Raw genomic sequence first — 17599 nt, forward strand, 5'->3', positions numbered from 1 at the left:
TGCCCGAGGGCAAACCCGGGCCCCAGCGGCCGCAGCCGCGTTAAGCAGCGCGGGCCTTCTCTCCTCCGACAAACGGGACGGCGGCGAACCTCCAAAGGCACCGGTGCCCGAAGCCGGCCCGGCCTGGAGTTGCCTTCCCGGAGAGGAGCCGCGAGGGCCGGGGCCCGGGCAGCGCCGGGAGCTGGGGCACCGGGGCCGGGGGGCCGCAGGCAGCGCCACGGGGAGAACCGGGCCCGGCCGGGGGCCTCAGTTTCCTCGCGCCCCAGGAGCGGCCGCCCTGCGCTGCTCACGGCCGACGCTGGGGGCAGCGCGGAGCCGGGCCCGCAACCAGGAAGCGGCGGCCGGGCCTGCGCTGCCGAGCGCCGCGCACGGCGGGGGCCGGGGCCGCGACCACCATGGCGGGGCCCGGCTGGGCGCCCCCGCGCCTCGACGGCTTCATCCTCACGGAGCGGCTGGGCAGCGGGACTTACGCCACGGTGTACAAGGCCTACGGCAAGGTGAGGGGCGCGCGCGCAGGAGGGAGCCCGGGAGAAGGGGGAGGTTCTGCGGCTTCCCGGAGCCGGCTTAGGCCGCGCTCCCGCCCCGAAGCAGGCCGGGAAATCCTGGCCCATTCCGAGAAACGAGCCCAATGCCGCGGGCCCGGAGCTGCCCGGGAGAGGGAAGAGCCAGGCGGGGCGCGCCGGAGGAGGGGCTCGGGGCCTGCCCCGCGTGCCCCGGACCCCAGCGCCCCGGTTCGCCCGCCCTCCCGGCCTGGCCGCTTTCTGGCTCCCACCTGTGGTGGCAGGGAAAATGCTTTGGCCGCTCTACTCCCCATTTTCTTTTCAGTTCCCTTCCCCAGGCCCCGTGAACCGGGGGTACCGAGGCAGAGAAAAACAAGCCACAGCAGATCCCCCCCCTGCCCTCCGGGGGCTTCCATCCCCACAGCGAACCCCCCTCCCCGCCCTCTGGGAGCTTCCATCCCCACAGTGAACCCCCTCCCCGCCCTCCCGGAGCTTCCATCCCCACAGCGAACCCCCTGCCCCGCCCTCCCGGAGCTTCCATTCCCACAGCGAACCCCCCTGCCCCGCCCTCCCAGAGTTTCCATCCCCACAGTGAACCCCCTCCCCGCCCTCCAGGAGCTTCCATCCCCACAGCAAACCCCCCTCCCCGCCCTCCCGGAGCTTCCATCCCCACAGCGAACCCCTCCCCGCCCTCTGGGAGCTTCCATCCCCACAGCGAACCCCCCTCCCCGTCCTCCGGGAGCTTCCTCCTCTCCCGAATAACAATAGAGCATTCCACCCAGTTCCTCCTCCCCGAGACTGGGAAGAGACCCCAAGTTCTAGGCTCTGCCTCCGGGAGCTGTCCAGAGTAGACGGGGCGGTCTCCTCCTCCGTGGGGCATTTCCGGGAGAGGCCGGTGGGGCCGGCCCTGGACTGGCTCCCTGGGTCCCTTTGGGCCCCTTTGGGCCGCTACGACCGTCCGGGCCCTGAGCGGCCTCCCATTATGTCCTTCCCACCATCTGCTTTCCGTCCTGTGTTTCCCATGTACGACATCCCCCTCTCTGTGTGCCCTTGTCCCGGTTGGGATTGGGATTCCCTCCCTGGTCTCTGTCTCCTAGAAAACCAGCCTCTGGCGCTAGCTGAGTGACCTTGAACAAATCGCCTAGCCCGTCTGCCTCGGTTTCCCGATCTGTAAAATGGGGATAACTAACAGCGCGGAGCTCTCCGCCTTGTTGTGAGGATCAGCTATCTGTAAAGTGCTTGGCAGCGTTTCTGGCACCTAATAAACATCATATGAGTGATGGTCATTCTTATTTCCAGCTTCTTTCAAATGGCACCTCCCCCTGAAAGCATTTCCTGACTTTCCCAGTTGTTGGTGCCCCCCTATGTAAAACGAAACGTCTTATTTTTTCTGTAAGTTTTTATTTTTCCTACGTGTTTATGTAAGTAGAACATAAGCTTTTTTTTTGCTGAGGCAATTGGGGTTAAGTGACTTGCCCAGGCTCGCGACCCAGAGCGTGGGATGAAGGGAAACCGTGCATCTCTCTGTCCCAGGGGCTGCCCCCCCAATCAGGCCAGGTTTATATTCACCTCCCGGTCCATCTCTCCAGAAGGACACGCGGGAAGTGGTAGCCATCAAGTGTGTGAGCAAGAAGAGCCTGAACAAGGCGTCCGTGGAGAACCTGCTGACTGAAATTGAGATCCTCAAAGCTATCCGACACCCCCACATCGTGGAGCTGAAGGACTTCCAGGTCTGGGGATCACGCCCCGGGAGGGCGAGGGCGGCCCCGCCTGCCACTGCTACGTGGCGCAGAGAAAGCCCTGTTTATTAGGCTTACAATGATAAGGGCTTGAAAATGAGATCATAATGTAAAGGGCCTCCCCAGCACGGTGCCCGGCACAGAGTAGGCACCGTAGGGAGGGTGGCTGTGCTACTAAAAACAACTTTTTATTATTATGCCCCCACAACAGCTCTCCGAGGAGTTACTATTACTATCTCCATGGTTGAGCTAAGGAAGCTGAAACAGAGATTATATAAATTGCTTGGGTCACACAGTGGATACGTACTAAAGCTGGATTTGAACTCGGATCTTCTGACCAGCGCTGTATACACTGTGCTATCTCACTGCTTCTGGTTGGGGGTAAAGCCCTGGTCTAGGCAGGAAGACCTGGATTCAAGCGTCACCTCAAACGCTATTGCCATTAATCCCTGAGTTTTGTGAATAAGGAGAATGACTGTGCCCACCCCCTAGGGATGCCGGGAGGGCCGTGTGAGATAATGCACGAAAGCGCTTTGCCAGCCTCTCGCGGCAAGATGACTGACGCTGTTGCCCTCCTTGTGCGCTCCCCAGTGGGACAGTGACAACATCTACCTCATCATGGAATTCTGTGCCGGGGGCGATCTGTCCCGCTTCATCCGCACCCGCCGCATCCTGCCCGAGAAGGTGGCTCGCATCTTCCTGCAGCAACTGGGTAAAGACTTTGGGGATCACGGGCAGGGATGGCCGGGACTGGGACCCCTGGAATGGTCCTCCTGGGCTGGCAGGAGGCAGCAAGGAACCCGGAGCTAGAACAGGGGCTTTCGATGGCGCGGGGGGCACAGAGGGAGCAGTTGAGAAGGCCTTGAGGGACCAGATAGGGACTGGGGTGTCCGGCTGGTGTTCTGGCCCCTGCTCTCTAGATCCATTGTAGCTTCCTCTCCGGGACTAGGGGCAACAGGAAGCTCGTGAGGGGGAAGGGGCACAGGGAGACCCTCTGGCACTTAGTCCCTCGTCCCCCCACTTTCCACACTTCAGCCAGTGCTCTTCAGTTTCTGAATGGCCGTAACATTTCTCACCTGGATCTGAAGCCACAGAACATCCTGCTGAGCTCCCTGGAGAAGCCTCACCTCAAACTGGCCGGTGAGTGGGGGCGGGGGCAGGGGAGGCGGCCCCTCCCTTTTCCTCCTCTCCCATCCCCTCTCTTCCTTTCCCCTCCATCCACACCTGTGGGGATGGAGAGCATCAAGGAGGCTGCCAAAAACCCTCTCACCTGGCATCCCTTGGGAACAGTTTTAAGGGAGTTGATTGTCCAAGTTAGGGGGCAGGCCAGGATTAGAGTTCCATCTCTAGGATTGGGGTCATTCTCAGGCATGGAAGTGACAGTTCTTTTCCATGCTCAGTTCCCTGGCCCATCGGGGAATCCCGATGTCGGAAGACTCTGCCAGCCCATGTGGGGTGTATATGCAGAGGAGAGGAAAGCCTGGTTTGAATCCCCGCTCTGGCCCTTCCTCCCCATGGGGATCTTGGAGGAGTTGCTCTCCCTCAGCAGAAGGAAGGGCCAGGTGTGGAGGCCTCTGCTCCCTCTTCCAGTTCTCAGTCTGTGGTCCTACGAAGCCTTATTCATTTCAGCCTTGACCTGGCAGAGAACCTTCTGCCTGCTTCGGGGTGTCTGAGCCTCTGGGCCCCATGCTGAGGCTGGGACTGTGTCTGGGCCCATCCCGTCCAAGGGGACTCATGGTCAGTGATGTGGGGAAAGTGAAAAGATGTCACACTCCGACATCTGGGAACTGATCCCTAACCCTGGCCACAGACGGACCCCTGATCTTCAGGCTGACCCCTGACTCTGGCCACAGATTGACTTTTTAAAAAAAAATTTTTTTAATTTAATTTTATTTTGTTACATTTTAAATTCTAAACTGGCTTCCTCTCTCCCCCCCCCTGCACTAGAGAAGACCACCATTTCTCACACACACACACACGGAGACATCTATATAAATTTATATCCATGTATGGATATATGACTATAGATATATATCTGTATCTATACATACCTACACATACACATACACACACATATGTAAAACCATACTGTACATCTGTTTATCAGTTCTTTTTCTGGAGGTCGATAGCATCTTCCGTCAAAGATCCTTTGTAATTTACTTGACTTGAATTGCATTGACTTGAATATTTCTAATACTCAGAATAACTTAGTCGTTCACAGTTATTCCCTGAGTAGTGTTGCTGTTTCTATGTACAATTTCCTCTTATTTCCGAACTCTTCATTATTCCTAACTCTTTGGCAACCTCAAAGTGAAACATTTCTATGAATTCCATTCTAGCTTGAAATATAGCCTTAAAAAAAAAATGATAAAAATCACTATTATGCCGGTCTTTCCATAGGTTGCCAAGACCACCCTGCTCAGCATGTTTTATGGCACATTAGAATTCTATCACAGCCGGCACCACAGCTTGTTCAGCCATTCCCCACTTGATGGACATCCCTGCAGTTTCTAGTTCTTTGCCACCACAAGGAGAGCTGTTATAAATATTTTACAATATTTGGGTTCTTTTCCCTTTCCCCTGATCATTGTGGGAAACAGAACTAATCGTGGTATTGCTGGGTCAAAGGGCATACAATTTTATAACACTTTGAGTAGAGTTCCAAATTGCTCTCCCAAATGCTTGGGTCAGTGTCTTAGTGTCCCAATTTTCCTACATCCCCTCTAATATTTATCATTTCTTCCCCTTCTGTCATGTTAGCTAATCTGACAGGTGTGAGATGATAGCAAAAGCTGTTTTAATTAGCATTTTTGTAATCAATAACAATGTATTTTTTCATATGACTAAATATAGCTTTGATTGCTTCGTTCATTCTACCTGTTTATATCCTTTGACCCAGATTGGCTCTAATTTGAAACACAGATTGGTCCTAATCCTGGCCACAAACTGGCCCTAATCTAAACCACAGACTGACCCTTAACCTTTGAGGGTTCCCAGTTTGTAGTCAAGACAGTAGCTGGGAAGAATAATGAGAGGAAGTGATGAAACTGGATAGAATGCAGTCCTGGGTGGGAAGGGAGAGATCCCTGTGGGCTGCAGCTGGGGAGCTTTCCTGGAGGAGGTGATGTTTGAGCTGAGCCTGGAAGGGGACAGGGTTGGGGTAGATAGAGAAAAGAAGGTGCCCTTAGGGATGGGAGCAATATGGGCAGAGTCTCTGAAGCAGTGGATCAGTGGAGGGGTACAGGACATGGTGGTGGAGTGGATGGATAAGCCCAGATTACAGAGAACCTTGCCTCATCAGCCTCACAAATACTGTCGGCTTGGGGGGGAGGAGTGTGTCCCCGCCAGTCATCCCCCAAGACTTGGCCCTTATACTCTGACCGGGACTCTCCCCTCCCCCCCAGACTTTGGCTTCGCACAGCACATGTCCCCATGGGATGAGAAGCACGTGCTCCGAGGCTCCCCCCTTTACATGGCCCCCGAGATGGTGTGTCGGCGGCAGTACGATGCCCGGGTGGATCTCTGGTCTGTTGGCGTCATCCTATATGGTAAGGGGGCCTTCTCCCGGTGGGGCCAGGGGGACCCAGCAGAGCCTTCCGAAATCACACTCCCCTTCTCCCGTTCCCCCTCCTCACTGTCCCGTGTGTCCAGGGAGAGGAGAAAGAAGCAGTCAGATCATAGAAAGAGAAGGAAGGAATGATGGGGCTGGGCAGGGGGCACAGTGTGGATTGTTGGGAGGAGGGCATCCTGAGCTGGTGCTTAGGAAGGTGTAGATTCTAGTTTCGGGTTAGATTTCCTTGTTGGATGACTCGAGGAAAGACCCTTTGCTCAGTTTTCTAATTTAGAAAATATGCTGGGCACCTGTCAGATTGGCTAAGATTGTAGGAAAAGATAATGCAGAATGTTGGAGGGGATGTGGGAAAACTGGGACACTGAAGCGTTATTGGTAGAGTTGTGAATGGATCCACCCATTCTGGAGAACAATTTGGAATTATGCCCAAAGGGCTACCACACTGTGCATACCCTTTGATCCAGCAGTGTTACTCCTGGGCTTATATCCCAAAGAGATCATAAAGAAGGGAAAGGAACCTGTATGTGCACGAATGTTTGTGACAGCCCTGTTTGTAGTGGCTAGAAACTGGAAACTGAATGGATGCCCCTAGTTGGGGAATGGCTGAATAAATTGTGGTATATGAATGTTATGGAATATTATTGTTCTGTAAGAAATGACCAGCAGGATGAATACAGAGAGGCTTGGAGAGAATTACATGAACTGATGCTGAGTGAAATGAGAAGAACCAAGAGATCATTATACACGGCAACAACAATACTGTATGTATGTATTCTGATGGTCGTGGCTTTTCTCAACCATGAGATGACTCAGGCCAATTCCAGTAGACATAATGGACAGAGCCATCTGCACCCGGAGAGAGAACTGTGGGGACTTCCTATCACCTTTGGTCCCAGCAAGGAAGGGAGGGCCCAGGAACTTGGAGCTGGGATTTCTCTCTCTCTTTTTTTTTTTCTTTCCTTTTTTTGCACTCAATACTATTTTTTCCCCAATTACATGTAAAGATAGTTTTCTTTTTTTAGTAGTATTTTATTTTTTCCAATTACATGTAAAGATAGTTATCCTTTTTTTTCTCAGTGGTATTTTATTTTTTTAATTACATGTAATTTTTTTTTTTGTTGTTTTCTTTTTTTAGTACTATTTTATTTTTCCAAATACATATAAAGATAGTTTTCTTTTTATCTCAGTAGTATTTATTTTCCCAATTACATGTAGTTTTTTTTTTCTTAGTAGTATTTTATTTTTTCAATTACATATAAAAATAATTTTCAACATTCAACACAAAACCTTATGTTCCAAATTTTTCTCCTTTTATTTCCCCAAGAAAGAAGCAATCCAGTATAGACTATACATGTGCAATCATATGAAGCACATTTCTACATTAGTCATCTTATAAAAGAAGAATCAGAAAAAAGGGGGAAATCACAAGAAAGAAAGAAAACAACAAAAAAGTAAAAATAGTCTGCTTCGCTCTGCATTCAGACTGCAGAGTTCTTTCTCTGGATATGGATGCATTTTCCATCACAAGTCCATTGGAATTGTCTTGGGTCATTGCTAAATCTCTCTGATCATTGCAAGTGTTGCTGTTACTGTGTACAATATTCTCCTGGTTCTAGAGCTGGGACATCTAAGTTGGGTTGACCAGATCCTCAGTTTTCCCCCCTGTGAGATGGGTCTGTCACTTTTTTCCTATATAGTATCTCCTAATAATATGTGGAGAAGGGACTTAGCATTCCCTTTTGGGATCCCTCTCCAACTGCTCCCCATCTTCCCTCTCTCTCCCCCTCATGCCCTCTGCGGTGAACCAGAGGCTCTTTTTGGCCAGCCGCCTTTTGCCTCCAAGTCATTCACAGAGCTGGAGGAGAAAATCCGTAGCAACCGAGTGATTGAGGTAGGTCCAGGGCCCAAGCAGGGGGGTGCTGTGGGGTCCTGAGGGACTTTCTCAGCCAGACAGCGGGTGGTCCGTGGGCTGTGAGATCTCGGGCCCGAGGTCCTGCGGACCTGGCCCCGCTCAGGGCTGCTAGGGCAGACACAGAGACCCACATCCACACCTGGGGGGTCCCTTTCCCGATGCCCCAATCCTGCTCCTCCCTTGCCCCCTGCTTACCAAGATCCCCGTCTCCCCAGCTTCCCACCCGGCCCCAGCTCTCCCGAAACTGCCGGGACCTCCTGCAGCGGCTGCTGGAGCGAGACCCTGACAAGCGCATCTCTTTCAAGGACTTCTTTGGTCACCCCTTTGTAGACCTTGAGCATATGCCGTGTGGCCGGAGCCTAGAGCAGGCGGTGAGTGGGGGAGGTGAGGAACCTCAGGCCCCAGGGGCCCCTGGCCCTGCCTCCCCTGACCTTCTCCCCCGCCCTCCCAGACTGCCCTGGTGGTGGAGGCCGTGAAGAAAGACCAAGAAGGGAATTTCTCGGCTGCCCTGTCTCTCTACTGCAAAGCTCTCGACTACTTTGTTCCAGCCTTACACTGTGAGTAGGCCCCGGGCCCAGCCCCAACCGCCCTCCCAAAAAGTCTGTGGGCACTAACACTGAAACAGAAGGGATTGGGGCAGGTGGAAGGAAGAACTTTCTGCCATAGGGATAGTGAGAGATTGGGGCCATTCTGGGCTGGCCCCTGGAGGGAGTGGCTAGCATGGAGGCCCACCCAAAGCCAGGAGGCACCGGAGGTTCCTATAGCTCCTTCGGGGTGGGCAGGGGGAGGCTGAGGAGATGGCTTGCCCTGCCCCATGGCTCTAGGACTTGTCTCTGGTGCCTCCTGGGGCACTTAGAGCCCCACCCCGGTGACCGCCTCACCCTCATTCCTCTCTCAGATGAAGTGGACGCCCGGCGCAAGGAGGCCATCAAGGCAAAGGTCAGTGAGAGCCCTGGGGGCAGTGAGTGCCAGCCTCAGATCCTCCCCATCCCACAGAGCCCTTAGGGAGTGGGACTCTCTGCCTCGGCTTCCTGCTCTGTAACGGGGGCTTAGCCGTGCGAGAGGGACTCTTCCCACGCTGGGACACCTTCCTCCTCCTGAGCTGGGGCTGGGGCTTCTCGGCCTGGGCGTGGGGAGAGGGGAGACCGCCCATCCCCATCCCCACACTAGCCCCGTCTGATCCTTCCCCTTCTTGTAGGTTGGACAGTACGTGTCTCGGGCCGAGGAGCTCAAAGCCCTGGTCAACTCCTCCAACCGGGCCCTTCTGCAGCAGGGCACGTGTGCCCGAGACCTCCTCAAAGGTACCCCTGCCCTGACGGCCTCCTAAGCCCTTCCTCACCACGCCCCGTGACTGATTTGTGGCAGCGGCCCCCTGGTGTCCGGCTCACTGGCCCCCTGGGGTCCTCATGCTTTCCTTCTCCCGCCACCTGTTACCACGGCCCCTCCTGAAATAGCCTTGGGTTTATTACTTGGGGACCCAGGAACCGCTCAGTAGGACATAAGCTCCTCGAGGAGAGGGATGCCAGGGCCGAGCGCCAGCCTCCCACAAAGTGGGTCCTGGAACCCCCGTTTGGTGGGGGGGTGGACCTGCCTCTGTCTCTCACAGATGTCAGACCAGAGACGCTCAGACCTTCTGACTCCGTGGCTTGCTCAGTCTTCATGGCTTGAATTCCCTTGGCCTGGTGGGGGGGGGAACGGTCAGCCACCTGACTGAGGGCGCCAAGAACCCAAAGCCTAGACATGCTTATGGATTTATTAAGGGAGTGTGGACACAGAGCTCTTGGAGGCCGTGTCACGCAGGGAAGGCCAGTGTTTAAGGGCCTCCCTGCCTCCACTGATGGCTTTGGTGAGCCAGGCTTAGGCCCGGGTGCTCCCCGAGAGCTGACTTGCAGCCCCACTGTGATTGGAGCTGAGGGGGCTCGGCTTCCTGGGGGGAGGGAGGGCACAGAGCCCTGTGGCCACTCTGGTTCCCCCTCCATCCCCCTAAACTCTGCCCCTGCTCTTACAGAAATGGCCAGAGACAAGCCCCGCCTTGTCGCTGCCCTGGAGGTGGCTTCAATGGCTATGGCCAAGGTGAGTGCCCTGGGGATGGAGGTTGGTGGGGGGGCTGCTTCTCCGGGACCCCCGCCCTGCCCACCGTGACCTCCCTAGGGATCCTAACGTCTCTTGTAGGAGGAGGAGGGCCAGGATGATGGAGACGCCCTGGACCTGTACCAGCAGAGCCTGGGGGAACTCTTACTGCTCTTGGCAGGTGAGTGAGAGGGTAGCGCTGGCTGTGGGCGGCCCCTCCCCGCCCCAGGCCTGCGTCTCACAAAGCCCCCTTCTCTTTGCAGCTGAGCCCACGGGGAGGAGGCGGGAGCTGCTGCATGCCGAGGTAGGTCTGGGCACTGGCGGTCCCTTCCCCCCTCCACCTCTGCTCCCCACGGGGCTCAGACAAAAACACTGGGAGCCGGCAGGTGGCAGACGGTGTGGTGCCCACAGAGACTTCCGCAGGAGGTCAGAGATGGGGACTGGCATCTGGGGGCTGGGGGAGTCTGAGAAGGCAGCCCCTGCCCACAGTGAGACCCTGGTCTCTCTCCCTGACAGATCCAGACCCTGATGGGGCGAGCAGAGTACCTGAAGGAGCAGATCAAGGTATGGGGTGTTTCTCTGTTTGGGGGCGCATTTCTCCCGCTGACCGTCTCCACAAGGTCTCTCGCTGTCTCTGTGCCCCTTCTCCTAGTCGTCCTCCCCGGCCCCCTCGCTGTTCAGTCCCTCTCCCTTCCCGTTATCCGGGTCTGCCTCTGTGGGCCCCATCTCTCCTTTCTCTCTCTCACCGCCCCAGATGAAGGAGACTCGATGGGAAGCCGAGTCTGTGGACAGAGATGGGCTGTCTGAGTCTGTGCGGAGCTGTGAGTACTGGAAGCTTGTCCCCCCAGAGGCCTAGTGAGGGGAGGCGGCTTGGGGCCCCGGGAGCTCCCCATCTCTGCTGTCTGGGGGGGGCTTTGGGGGGAACCTCGGGGTGACTCCTGCTCCCCGGGCCTGCTGGCTCACTCCTGCTGCTTCTCTCTCACACAGCCTGTACCCTGCAGTGACCGGGGCCTGAGAGGCAGCCCTCCCCCTCGTGTCTGTGGGCCCTCTGCAGTCCCTTGGCCAGAAGCAAGCCTGGAGGAGGGTAGCAAGATCAGAGGGGCCAGCAGACCGTCCTGGGGACGAGCGTCTTGTAGGGAGGGACTCTAGGAGTCTGCTTCCTAACCCAGAGAGGGGAATTGAGGACCCCGTTTCTGATCAACAAGGTCCTGTCTGCTGGAGTTCCCGATCGCATCCTCGTGTTCCCTCATTATAAACTCTTAGGGTCAGGCCCTAGCCGGGCCAGGAGGGGATTTCCTGGAAGAAGAGCCCCTCCTGTGTCCTGGAGCCCTGACCTTACCCTCTCCCACCGCCCCGGGTAACACCTTCCTTTGCTGGTGGGCTGAGTTCCCTGACAGTTATTTCTAAGCATGGCTCAGGGGCTTCTCTATTGCTCCCCCCCATTTCTTTTCCTCTTTTAATCCCCAAACTCACTAGAAGGGCAGAAATGCCCAACTATGATTGTCCCCTCAACATTTCTCCTTTGACCGTTAGGTCTTAGGGGCTTGTTTGGGGCCTAGTGGGCTTGGCCAACTGACCTCACTTGCTGACCCGGGAATTCTCAGAGGTTAAAGGGCAGACCTGGTTTTGGGATGGTGATGGCGTGTCCTGCACAAGACGTGGGCCCCCACCGAGTGCCTGGTTGGGGGCCACTCTCCCGAGCCCTGAGCCTTGGAGTCTCCCCTCTGGACTGGTGCTCACGGCCAGAGTCGGCGTGCACCGAGACCCCCGCTCCGGGTCCCCTGAAATCAGAGCATCCTTCCCAAAGGGCTCCTTGTGTCAGCTGCGTCAGAGACAATCCTGCTTTAACACAATAACAATCCTTTAACTTGAAACTCCCCCATCCTCCCCGGGAGAAGTCTGTTGGGCCACTTGTCTGTGGTGGCGGTGGAGAAAGCGGCCAGGAGGTGGCAGGCTGATTTATAGAAACTGAATCCCATCCTGGGAAGAAAGAGACTGGGGGGGAGAGGCTGGAATACATCATGTCCCCCCCCAAATCCACCATGTGGATAAAGGAAGTAGGCTTGGGGGTGCTTGGGCTGCGGTGATTGAAGCTGGCTTTTGGTGGGGCTGGTTTTAGACGGAGGTAAGCTAGCCCAGGCACAGGAATCAAGAAACCCACCCTTGATTGGCTGCGGGATCTCCAACAAGACCCTTTGAACTTCAGTTTGCTCATCTGTAAAATGGGAGTGATACTCGGTCTGTGCTACCCTTCTCCCCTACCAGGACCGTTAAAAGGACTGATTAAGATAAAAATGCCCAGAAAATATAAAATGCTTTGCTAGTGGGAGGCAGCATCACATTTCCTCTGGGTTGGTATAAAAATAAAACAACCAATTCCCCGGAGAGAGTTCTGTAATAATAATGTTTATATGGTGTTGGAAGGTTTCCAAAGGGCTTTATATATATTACTGTGTTTGATCCTCACGACAATCCAGTGAGGTAGGTGCTATTTCTACTCCCATTTTGTAGATGAGGAAACTGAGTCCTGAGAGGTAGTAGCTTAATCTGGGGTCACATAGCTAGTTAAGTACCTGTGGCTGAATTGCCCTCCCATGCACAGTCTGGTTTAAGAGAATATACTTTATTGTTTTCTCAATTAAATTATTTTCTAAAGTCATCCGTGCTCTTGTCCTCCTGGGATTTCCCCCTTGGCCTAAGGGGTGGGTAGGGGATTCATTTGCTTCCTTGGGAAAAGGGAAGGGCCTGGGTGACTTCTGGCTGAAGGGAGGGGAGTCGTCTGGTGACTTTGGGGGTGGCAGCAGTGGGGTAGGAAAGACACTGGCGCTACATTTTCCACAGTATCTCCACAGTTTCCATATCGGATCAGGTCATTACCTGATTTGAACTCAAGTCCTCCTGACTTCAGGGCTGGTGCTCTCTCCACTGCGCCATGTAGCTGCCCCAAGGCAGATACACTCAATCCTTGCCACTTCCCTGGCTGGAGTTCATTGCAGCCGGTACCCCTGGCGCATGGTGGTGATGCTTGTGGCTCCCTGTGCCAGCTTCAGGTCTGGAAGGAACCATGTCCGAAAGTGGGATTCCTCCTGATTTGTGGGGCCCCGGATGTAACAGGTGGACAGGTCGATCAGGAGTAGGGTCCACACAGGGGTTTACTTAGGCCATCCCAGATCTCAAGCCCAGTCCTTAGTCCTCAGGAGGAATCTCGGCTCCAGAAACCAAGCCGAGTAAGCACAGCCGAAAGAGCATAGAATTTGGAACAAGAGGATCCCTGCTCCATTCTACTTGGGACTTTTGATCAGGTGTGGGTGGATAAAATACAGACTGGTTTGGCATTCAAAGCCTGCACAATCCGGCTTCGGCTTACCTGTCCAGGCTTATTCTCCATTCACTCCATGAGTTCTAGCCAAACTGGACCACCAGCCTTTGCCCACTCTGTTTCTCTCTTCCATGTCATCCGTGGCAAAGGATGTCACACATACCCCACCCCCTCCATGCTTGCAATACACTTCCTCACCTCTGCCACAGCCTCCAAGATTTGGCTCCCTCCCCACCTCCTATGTGGGGGTCACCTAGCCTGAACTGCCCAAGTTGACCTTAGGGCCCCGTGGCTTTGCACACATTTTTTATTTGTATATGGGTGGTTTTTCCTCTCCCCCCATTCCAAGAATGTGAGCTCCTTGAGGACAGGTGTTTTTTTCCTAGAACAATGAGTGCTTAATACTTATTAGATGAATAACCTTCAGTATTCTCCTCTGTAAGGGTTGTGTGTCTGTGTGGCTCTCTAAGGTCCCAGTTCTGAATCTATGTACCTATGAAAAGGCTTAGGAAGTCTCCCGACTCGTCACCCTTCCCAGGCCCCCAGAATCTACCTTGAAGTCTGATACTGCTGAGAATGGATGGCACAATCTCATATTTTATTTTAGTTTGAAGAAGGGTCCAGGGCTAGGGGCTCTGTTGACATTTTTACAACATAAATAAACTTCCAACAGGTTTATTTCTATACAACGTCTTTGCAGAGAGGGAAGCTCCCCTCGCAGCCCTGTACAATATTCACATGGGGACGTGCCCAAAGGAGGGCTGGACTGGTCCCTGGTTGGCTGGTGGCCGTTAGGGGAAAGTCTGAATGGGAGGCTGCAAACGATGAGCTCGCTCAGGATTCCTTGAGATGTCCGGGAAGACTAGGGGGCGAAGAAGGCAGTCAGTGAAGGAACCCTGCCTTTGTGGACATGAGGAGAGATTAGTGAGTGAGAAGAGTGAGCTGGGCTCAGTCCTTCAGGAAATGATAGCAAGGGAGAGAAGAGCCACTGAACAGATGAGGGAGAAGTGATGCAGGAGGCTGCATTGGAAAAGGAGGGTGGGAATGGCCCGTGGTGGAAAAATCCTACCCAAGCCTCAATCCTATCACTCTCAGGGGCTTCCTCTGATCACGTGGCTCTCTCAGGTAATAATCACCATTCCTTGGTCCCCTATGTGGGGGAAGAGAACAGAGGGGCAGAAATTCATTCCTCCTTCCTAGCTCCCAACAGGGTGTCTCCCTGCATTCAGAAACATTAGCGGGAATCTGGTCTTCACATTTCCACCTGCATTATTCTTGTTGCATTTTTTCTCTCTGTGGGGTAATCTGTAGAGACCGATTTCCAAGGCCTGTAGAGAAAATTTCCCGACAGTCTGAGCTGTTTCAGATAGAATGGGCTTCCAAGACAGGCAGTGAGCTCCCTATCCGGGTGGGATGAGCAGTGTCAGAAATGTTGCTCCCTCCGGTTCAGGTGTGGGTGCCACCAGACAGTGACTTCGCTCCATTCCCACTGAATTTCTGCTCCGGGGACAGAGGGGGCCTGGAGAGCGGTAAGGGGGATTAGGGGTGGAAGGAGGTCCCTCCGGCCCCTCCCCCTTTATAGATCCTTCCTCCGGGTTCTGGCTTCTCAGATTCCAGGAGTTCTGCAGTCCCTGGGGGTCTGAGAGGGCACAGATGAGGTCTGGACCTCAGGCACTAAGGGGAGCGCTTTGGGGATCCAAGTGGGGGGCACACCTAGGGTCCGGAGAGGAGCCAGATCACCAGCCCCAGGAGGCCCAGGGCCAGGGCGCCCTGGGAGAGCCCAGGCTCCTGCCCCAACCCCGGCCGCAGCGGCTCGGCCCGGGAGCGCCCCCACAGAGTCTGGCTGGGGCCGTGGGGCGGGGGCGGCGGCGGCCTCGATGTCTCCTCCTCGTCCTCGTAGTCGTCCTCCTCGGCCTCGGCGGCGGCGGCGGCGGCGGCCGCGGGGCCGAAGCACAGGCGGCCCATGTTCTCCTTGAGCACCTGGCAGAAGGGCCGCTCGGCGCCGTCGCACACGCAGCGCTCCAGCAGCGGGCCCCCGGCCGTGGCCAGCAGCGCCCCGATGGCCGCGCGGCACGCGGCCGTGCAGCGGCGCCCGTTGAACAGCTGCCCGCAGCGGGCCAGGTAGGAGGCCAGCGTGTCCCGGCAGGCGGGCTCGGCCTGGCAGCGGCGTCGGGCAGCCGTGCAGCCCAGGCCACCGCGCGCGGGCCGCGGCAGGCACGGCTCCAGGGCCGCCTTGAGGCGGCGGCAGCGCGCGTCGGCCCCGCACTCGCAGCGCTCCAGGGCCGGCCCGCGCTCCGTGCCGTTGAGCTGCAGCAGCGCGCCCACGCAGTGGCTGGGGCAGCCGCCCGCGCCCCCCAGCACCGGCTCGCACGCCGCCTGGCTCTGGCTGTAGGCCGAGCCGCACGCCGGCTCCCCCTGGCAGCGCAGCAGCGCCTCCCAGCACGGCTCCCCGGGCGCCGGACCGGCCACGTCGGCCAGCAGCGACGGCGAGAGCAGGAACAGGAGCAGGAGCGGAAGCGGCAGCACTGGCCAGCCGCCGCTGTCCCTCCGGCCCGGCGGCGGCCTCATGGCCCCCGTGGGCTCCCGGGCGCCGCCATGCGCTCCCGGGGCCGCCTCCAGCCCCGGACGCTTACGGGCCGCCGCGAGCCGCACGCTCCAGGGTCTCGGTTCCCACGGCAGGCAGTGCTGGACCCGGGCTCCTCCAGTCAGCGGCACCGAGCTTCCGCCTCAGGCTGTGGCCACCCGGGGCCCGAGGAGGGACGCGCGGGGCTTAGCTCCGGATCTCCTTGTCCCTTACGTCCAGTCTGCTCCGTTCTGCTTCTGCTGCCTGATGTGCAGTACTTCCCTGGTCCCTGGTCCAGGCTCTCTCCCCGGGGGTTGCTCTGGTCCTGGTTGGTGGCTCTCAGCTCCCGGGTCCCGGGCTCTTCCGTTGGGCCCAGCTCCCTCCAGCTCCCGGCCGCCTAGTAAGAGATCCCCCGCTTCTCCTCCTCCTGCTCCCGCCCGCCGCCTCCCACCTTCCCGCGGCTGGACCGGGGGTGGGGACAGTGCTGCATTCAGGGCCCGGCAGCCCCCGGGCCTATTGTTCGGGTCCTCTCCCCTCCTGCTGCCAAGGGGACTGGCCTCGCAGACGGCCCCCACCTCCCCGCCCCGCCCCCCTGGCCCTCTCCGAGACTGCAGCCGGGAGGAGGGAACAGCCAGTGTGGTCCCCGTAGCCGCCCCCAGAGACTGGTGAGACGCCCGAGACACCGCAACTCCCGGGAACCCTTCCACGAAAGGCGGGGGAGGGAACCCCGAGAAAGGACATAGGGAGTGGGAGCCGAAACTGTGCCAGGAAACAGCGAGGGACCCCGGAGTCCTGGTTTCCAGCCTGGATCCTCCTTGTCCTTCTGGAGGACGCTTCCATGTTCCTTCCCAGCCCACTGAGCATCTCTGGAGAAGGCCGGGAAGATGCGTGTGAGCTGGAGGAAACTGAGGCACGGAGCAGAGTTTGTGGGGAAGCCTGAAAGGCTTCTTTCCCCGGGGGACTACTTCCTCCTCCTCTAAGTGAGGCCCCGAGGGGCAGGGGCTGGATAGCCGAGGGGGCGGGGCAGGGCTGCCGGGCGGTTGGAGGGTTTAGAGTCTGAAAGCGGCCGCGGAGAATAGAATCGCATTTTCTGGCCGGGTTCACTCCCTTTGTCCCCGCGGGGGTCCGCGGGGAGCCCAGGCCCGAGATTGTTCATGCCTTGCCTCCGGTCAAAAGCGCCTTTCTGCCCTGGGCCCCCCCTTCACAAAGAGCACTTGAGAAACAGCGGCGGAATGGCGTTCCCTCCCCCTCCCCACCATTCAGATGGAAAGGACCCCGCCGGGCTAGTCTGGGCCTTCTGGGGGAGGGGGTGGGGCGGGGGCCAGCCCCGGGCTGCGAGGCCCGAGAGGCTTCACAATGCGGAGGGGAAAAAACTGAAGGGGAAGGGGGGAAAGGGAAGGAGGAGGGGAACAGCTCAGAATCCTTTACAGACCCCCATTCTACCCAGTCTCGGAGACACCCCCCCTCCCCAGCCCACCGCCAGACCCCATGCACATGTTTGTACACATATCCACATTCACACACACTTGACACACACTCCAGAAGCATCTACCGCCGGTGCCGAGTGGTCGCCTACATTGTCATTGACTCGGTTCTCGGACGATTTATCTGGCTGGAAATCAGCCCTGCTCCTCCCCCCGCAGACACAGACAGACTGACGGCCGGCCAGACCGAAGCCAGCCGGGACATCCCGAGGCCTTTACCGGCTGGGCGCCGATTCCGATCGTGGGCATGGCCTGGCCCTCAGCCCTCCCTTTACTCATCCCCAGCTATCCCTCCCCTCTTCTGCTTTCTGCCCTCCAACCCCAGCTCTTTCTGTCGTCCTCCCTCCATCACAAGCTTCCTTCCCAGCCTTCTAGTGTTTCCCGGCTCTTCACTACTCATTCTAAGCCTTTTCCTTTTTCTCTCCTACCCCCTTCCCGACT

At 56.9% G+C, this 17599-nt stretch overlaps 2 protein-coding genes across 4 annotated transcripts; one reads left to right on the plus strand and one right to left on the minus strand.

Annotated features, from left to right (window-relative positions):
• Positions 1 to 5: 5 nt before the first annotated feature.
• ULK3 (unc-51 like kinase 3) lies at positions 6 to 12449 on the plus strand. 3 transcript variants are annotated; one of them, XM_031956605.1, is made up of 17 exons: positions 453 to 497; positions 1598 to 1892; positions 2090 to 2230; positions 2831 to 2951; positions 3275 to 3379; positions 5644 to 5787; positions 7619 to 7701; positions 7938 to 8093; positions 8174 to 8279; positions 8621 to 8661; positions 8921 to 9023; positions 9731 to 9795; positions 9895 to 9973; positions 10056 to 10096; positions 10309 to 10356; positions 10547 to 10613; positions 10780 to 12449. In XM_031956605.1, exons 4-17 carry the CDS (start codon positions 2858 to 2860, stop codon positions 10794 to 10796), a joined length of 1149 nt encoding a protein of 382 aa, XP_031812465.1. In that variant the 5' UTR covers positions 453 to 497; positions 1598 to 1892; positions 2090 to 2230; positions 2831 to 2857; the 3' UTR covers positions 10797 to 12449. The 3 variants fall into 3 exon arrangements, with proteins under 3 accessions (XP_031812463.1, XP_031812464.1, XP_031812465.1); XM_031956603.1 differs by lacking the exon at positions 1598 to 1892 and having other exon boundaries at positions 6 to 497; XM_031956604.1 differs by lacking the exons at positions 1598 to 1892; positions 10056 to 10096; positions 10309 to 10356; positions 10547 to 10613; positions 10780 to 12449 and having other exon boundaries at positions 396 to 497; positions 9874 to 9959.
• A 1213-nt stretch (positions 12450 to 13662) lies between these two features.
• LOC116421953 (growth arrest-specific protein 1-like) lies at positions 13663 to 15691 on the minus strand. Its single transcript, XM_031956608.1, has 2 exons — positions 14825 to 15691; positions 13663 to 14630 (listed from the first exon to the last, which is right to left on the minus strand). Exon 1 carries the CDS (start codon positions 15677 to 15679, stop codon positions 14825 to 14827), a length of 855 nt encoding a protein of 284 aa, XP_031812468.1. The 5' UTR covers positions 15680 to 15691; the 3' UTR covers positions 13663 to 14630.
• Between the last annotated feature and the right edge of the window lie 1908 nt (positions 15692 to 17599).

This window comes from Sarcophilus harrisii, chromosome 2 (assembly GCF_902635505.1).
Source record: "Sarcophilus harrisii chromosome 2, mSarHar1.11, whole genome shotgun sequence".
NCBI lineage: Eukaryota > Metazoa > Chordata > Mammalia > Dasyuromorphia > Dasyuridae > Sarcophilus > Sarcophilus harrisii.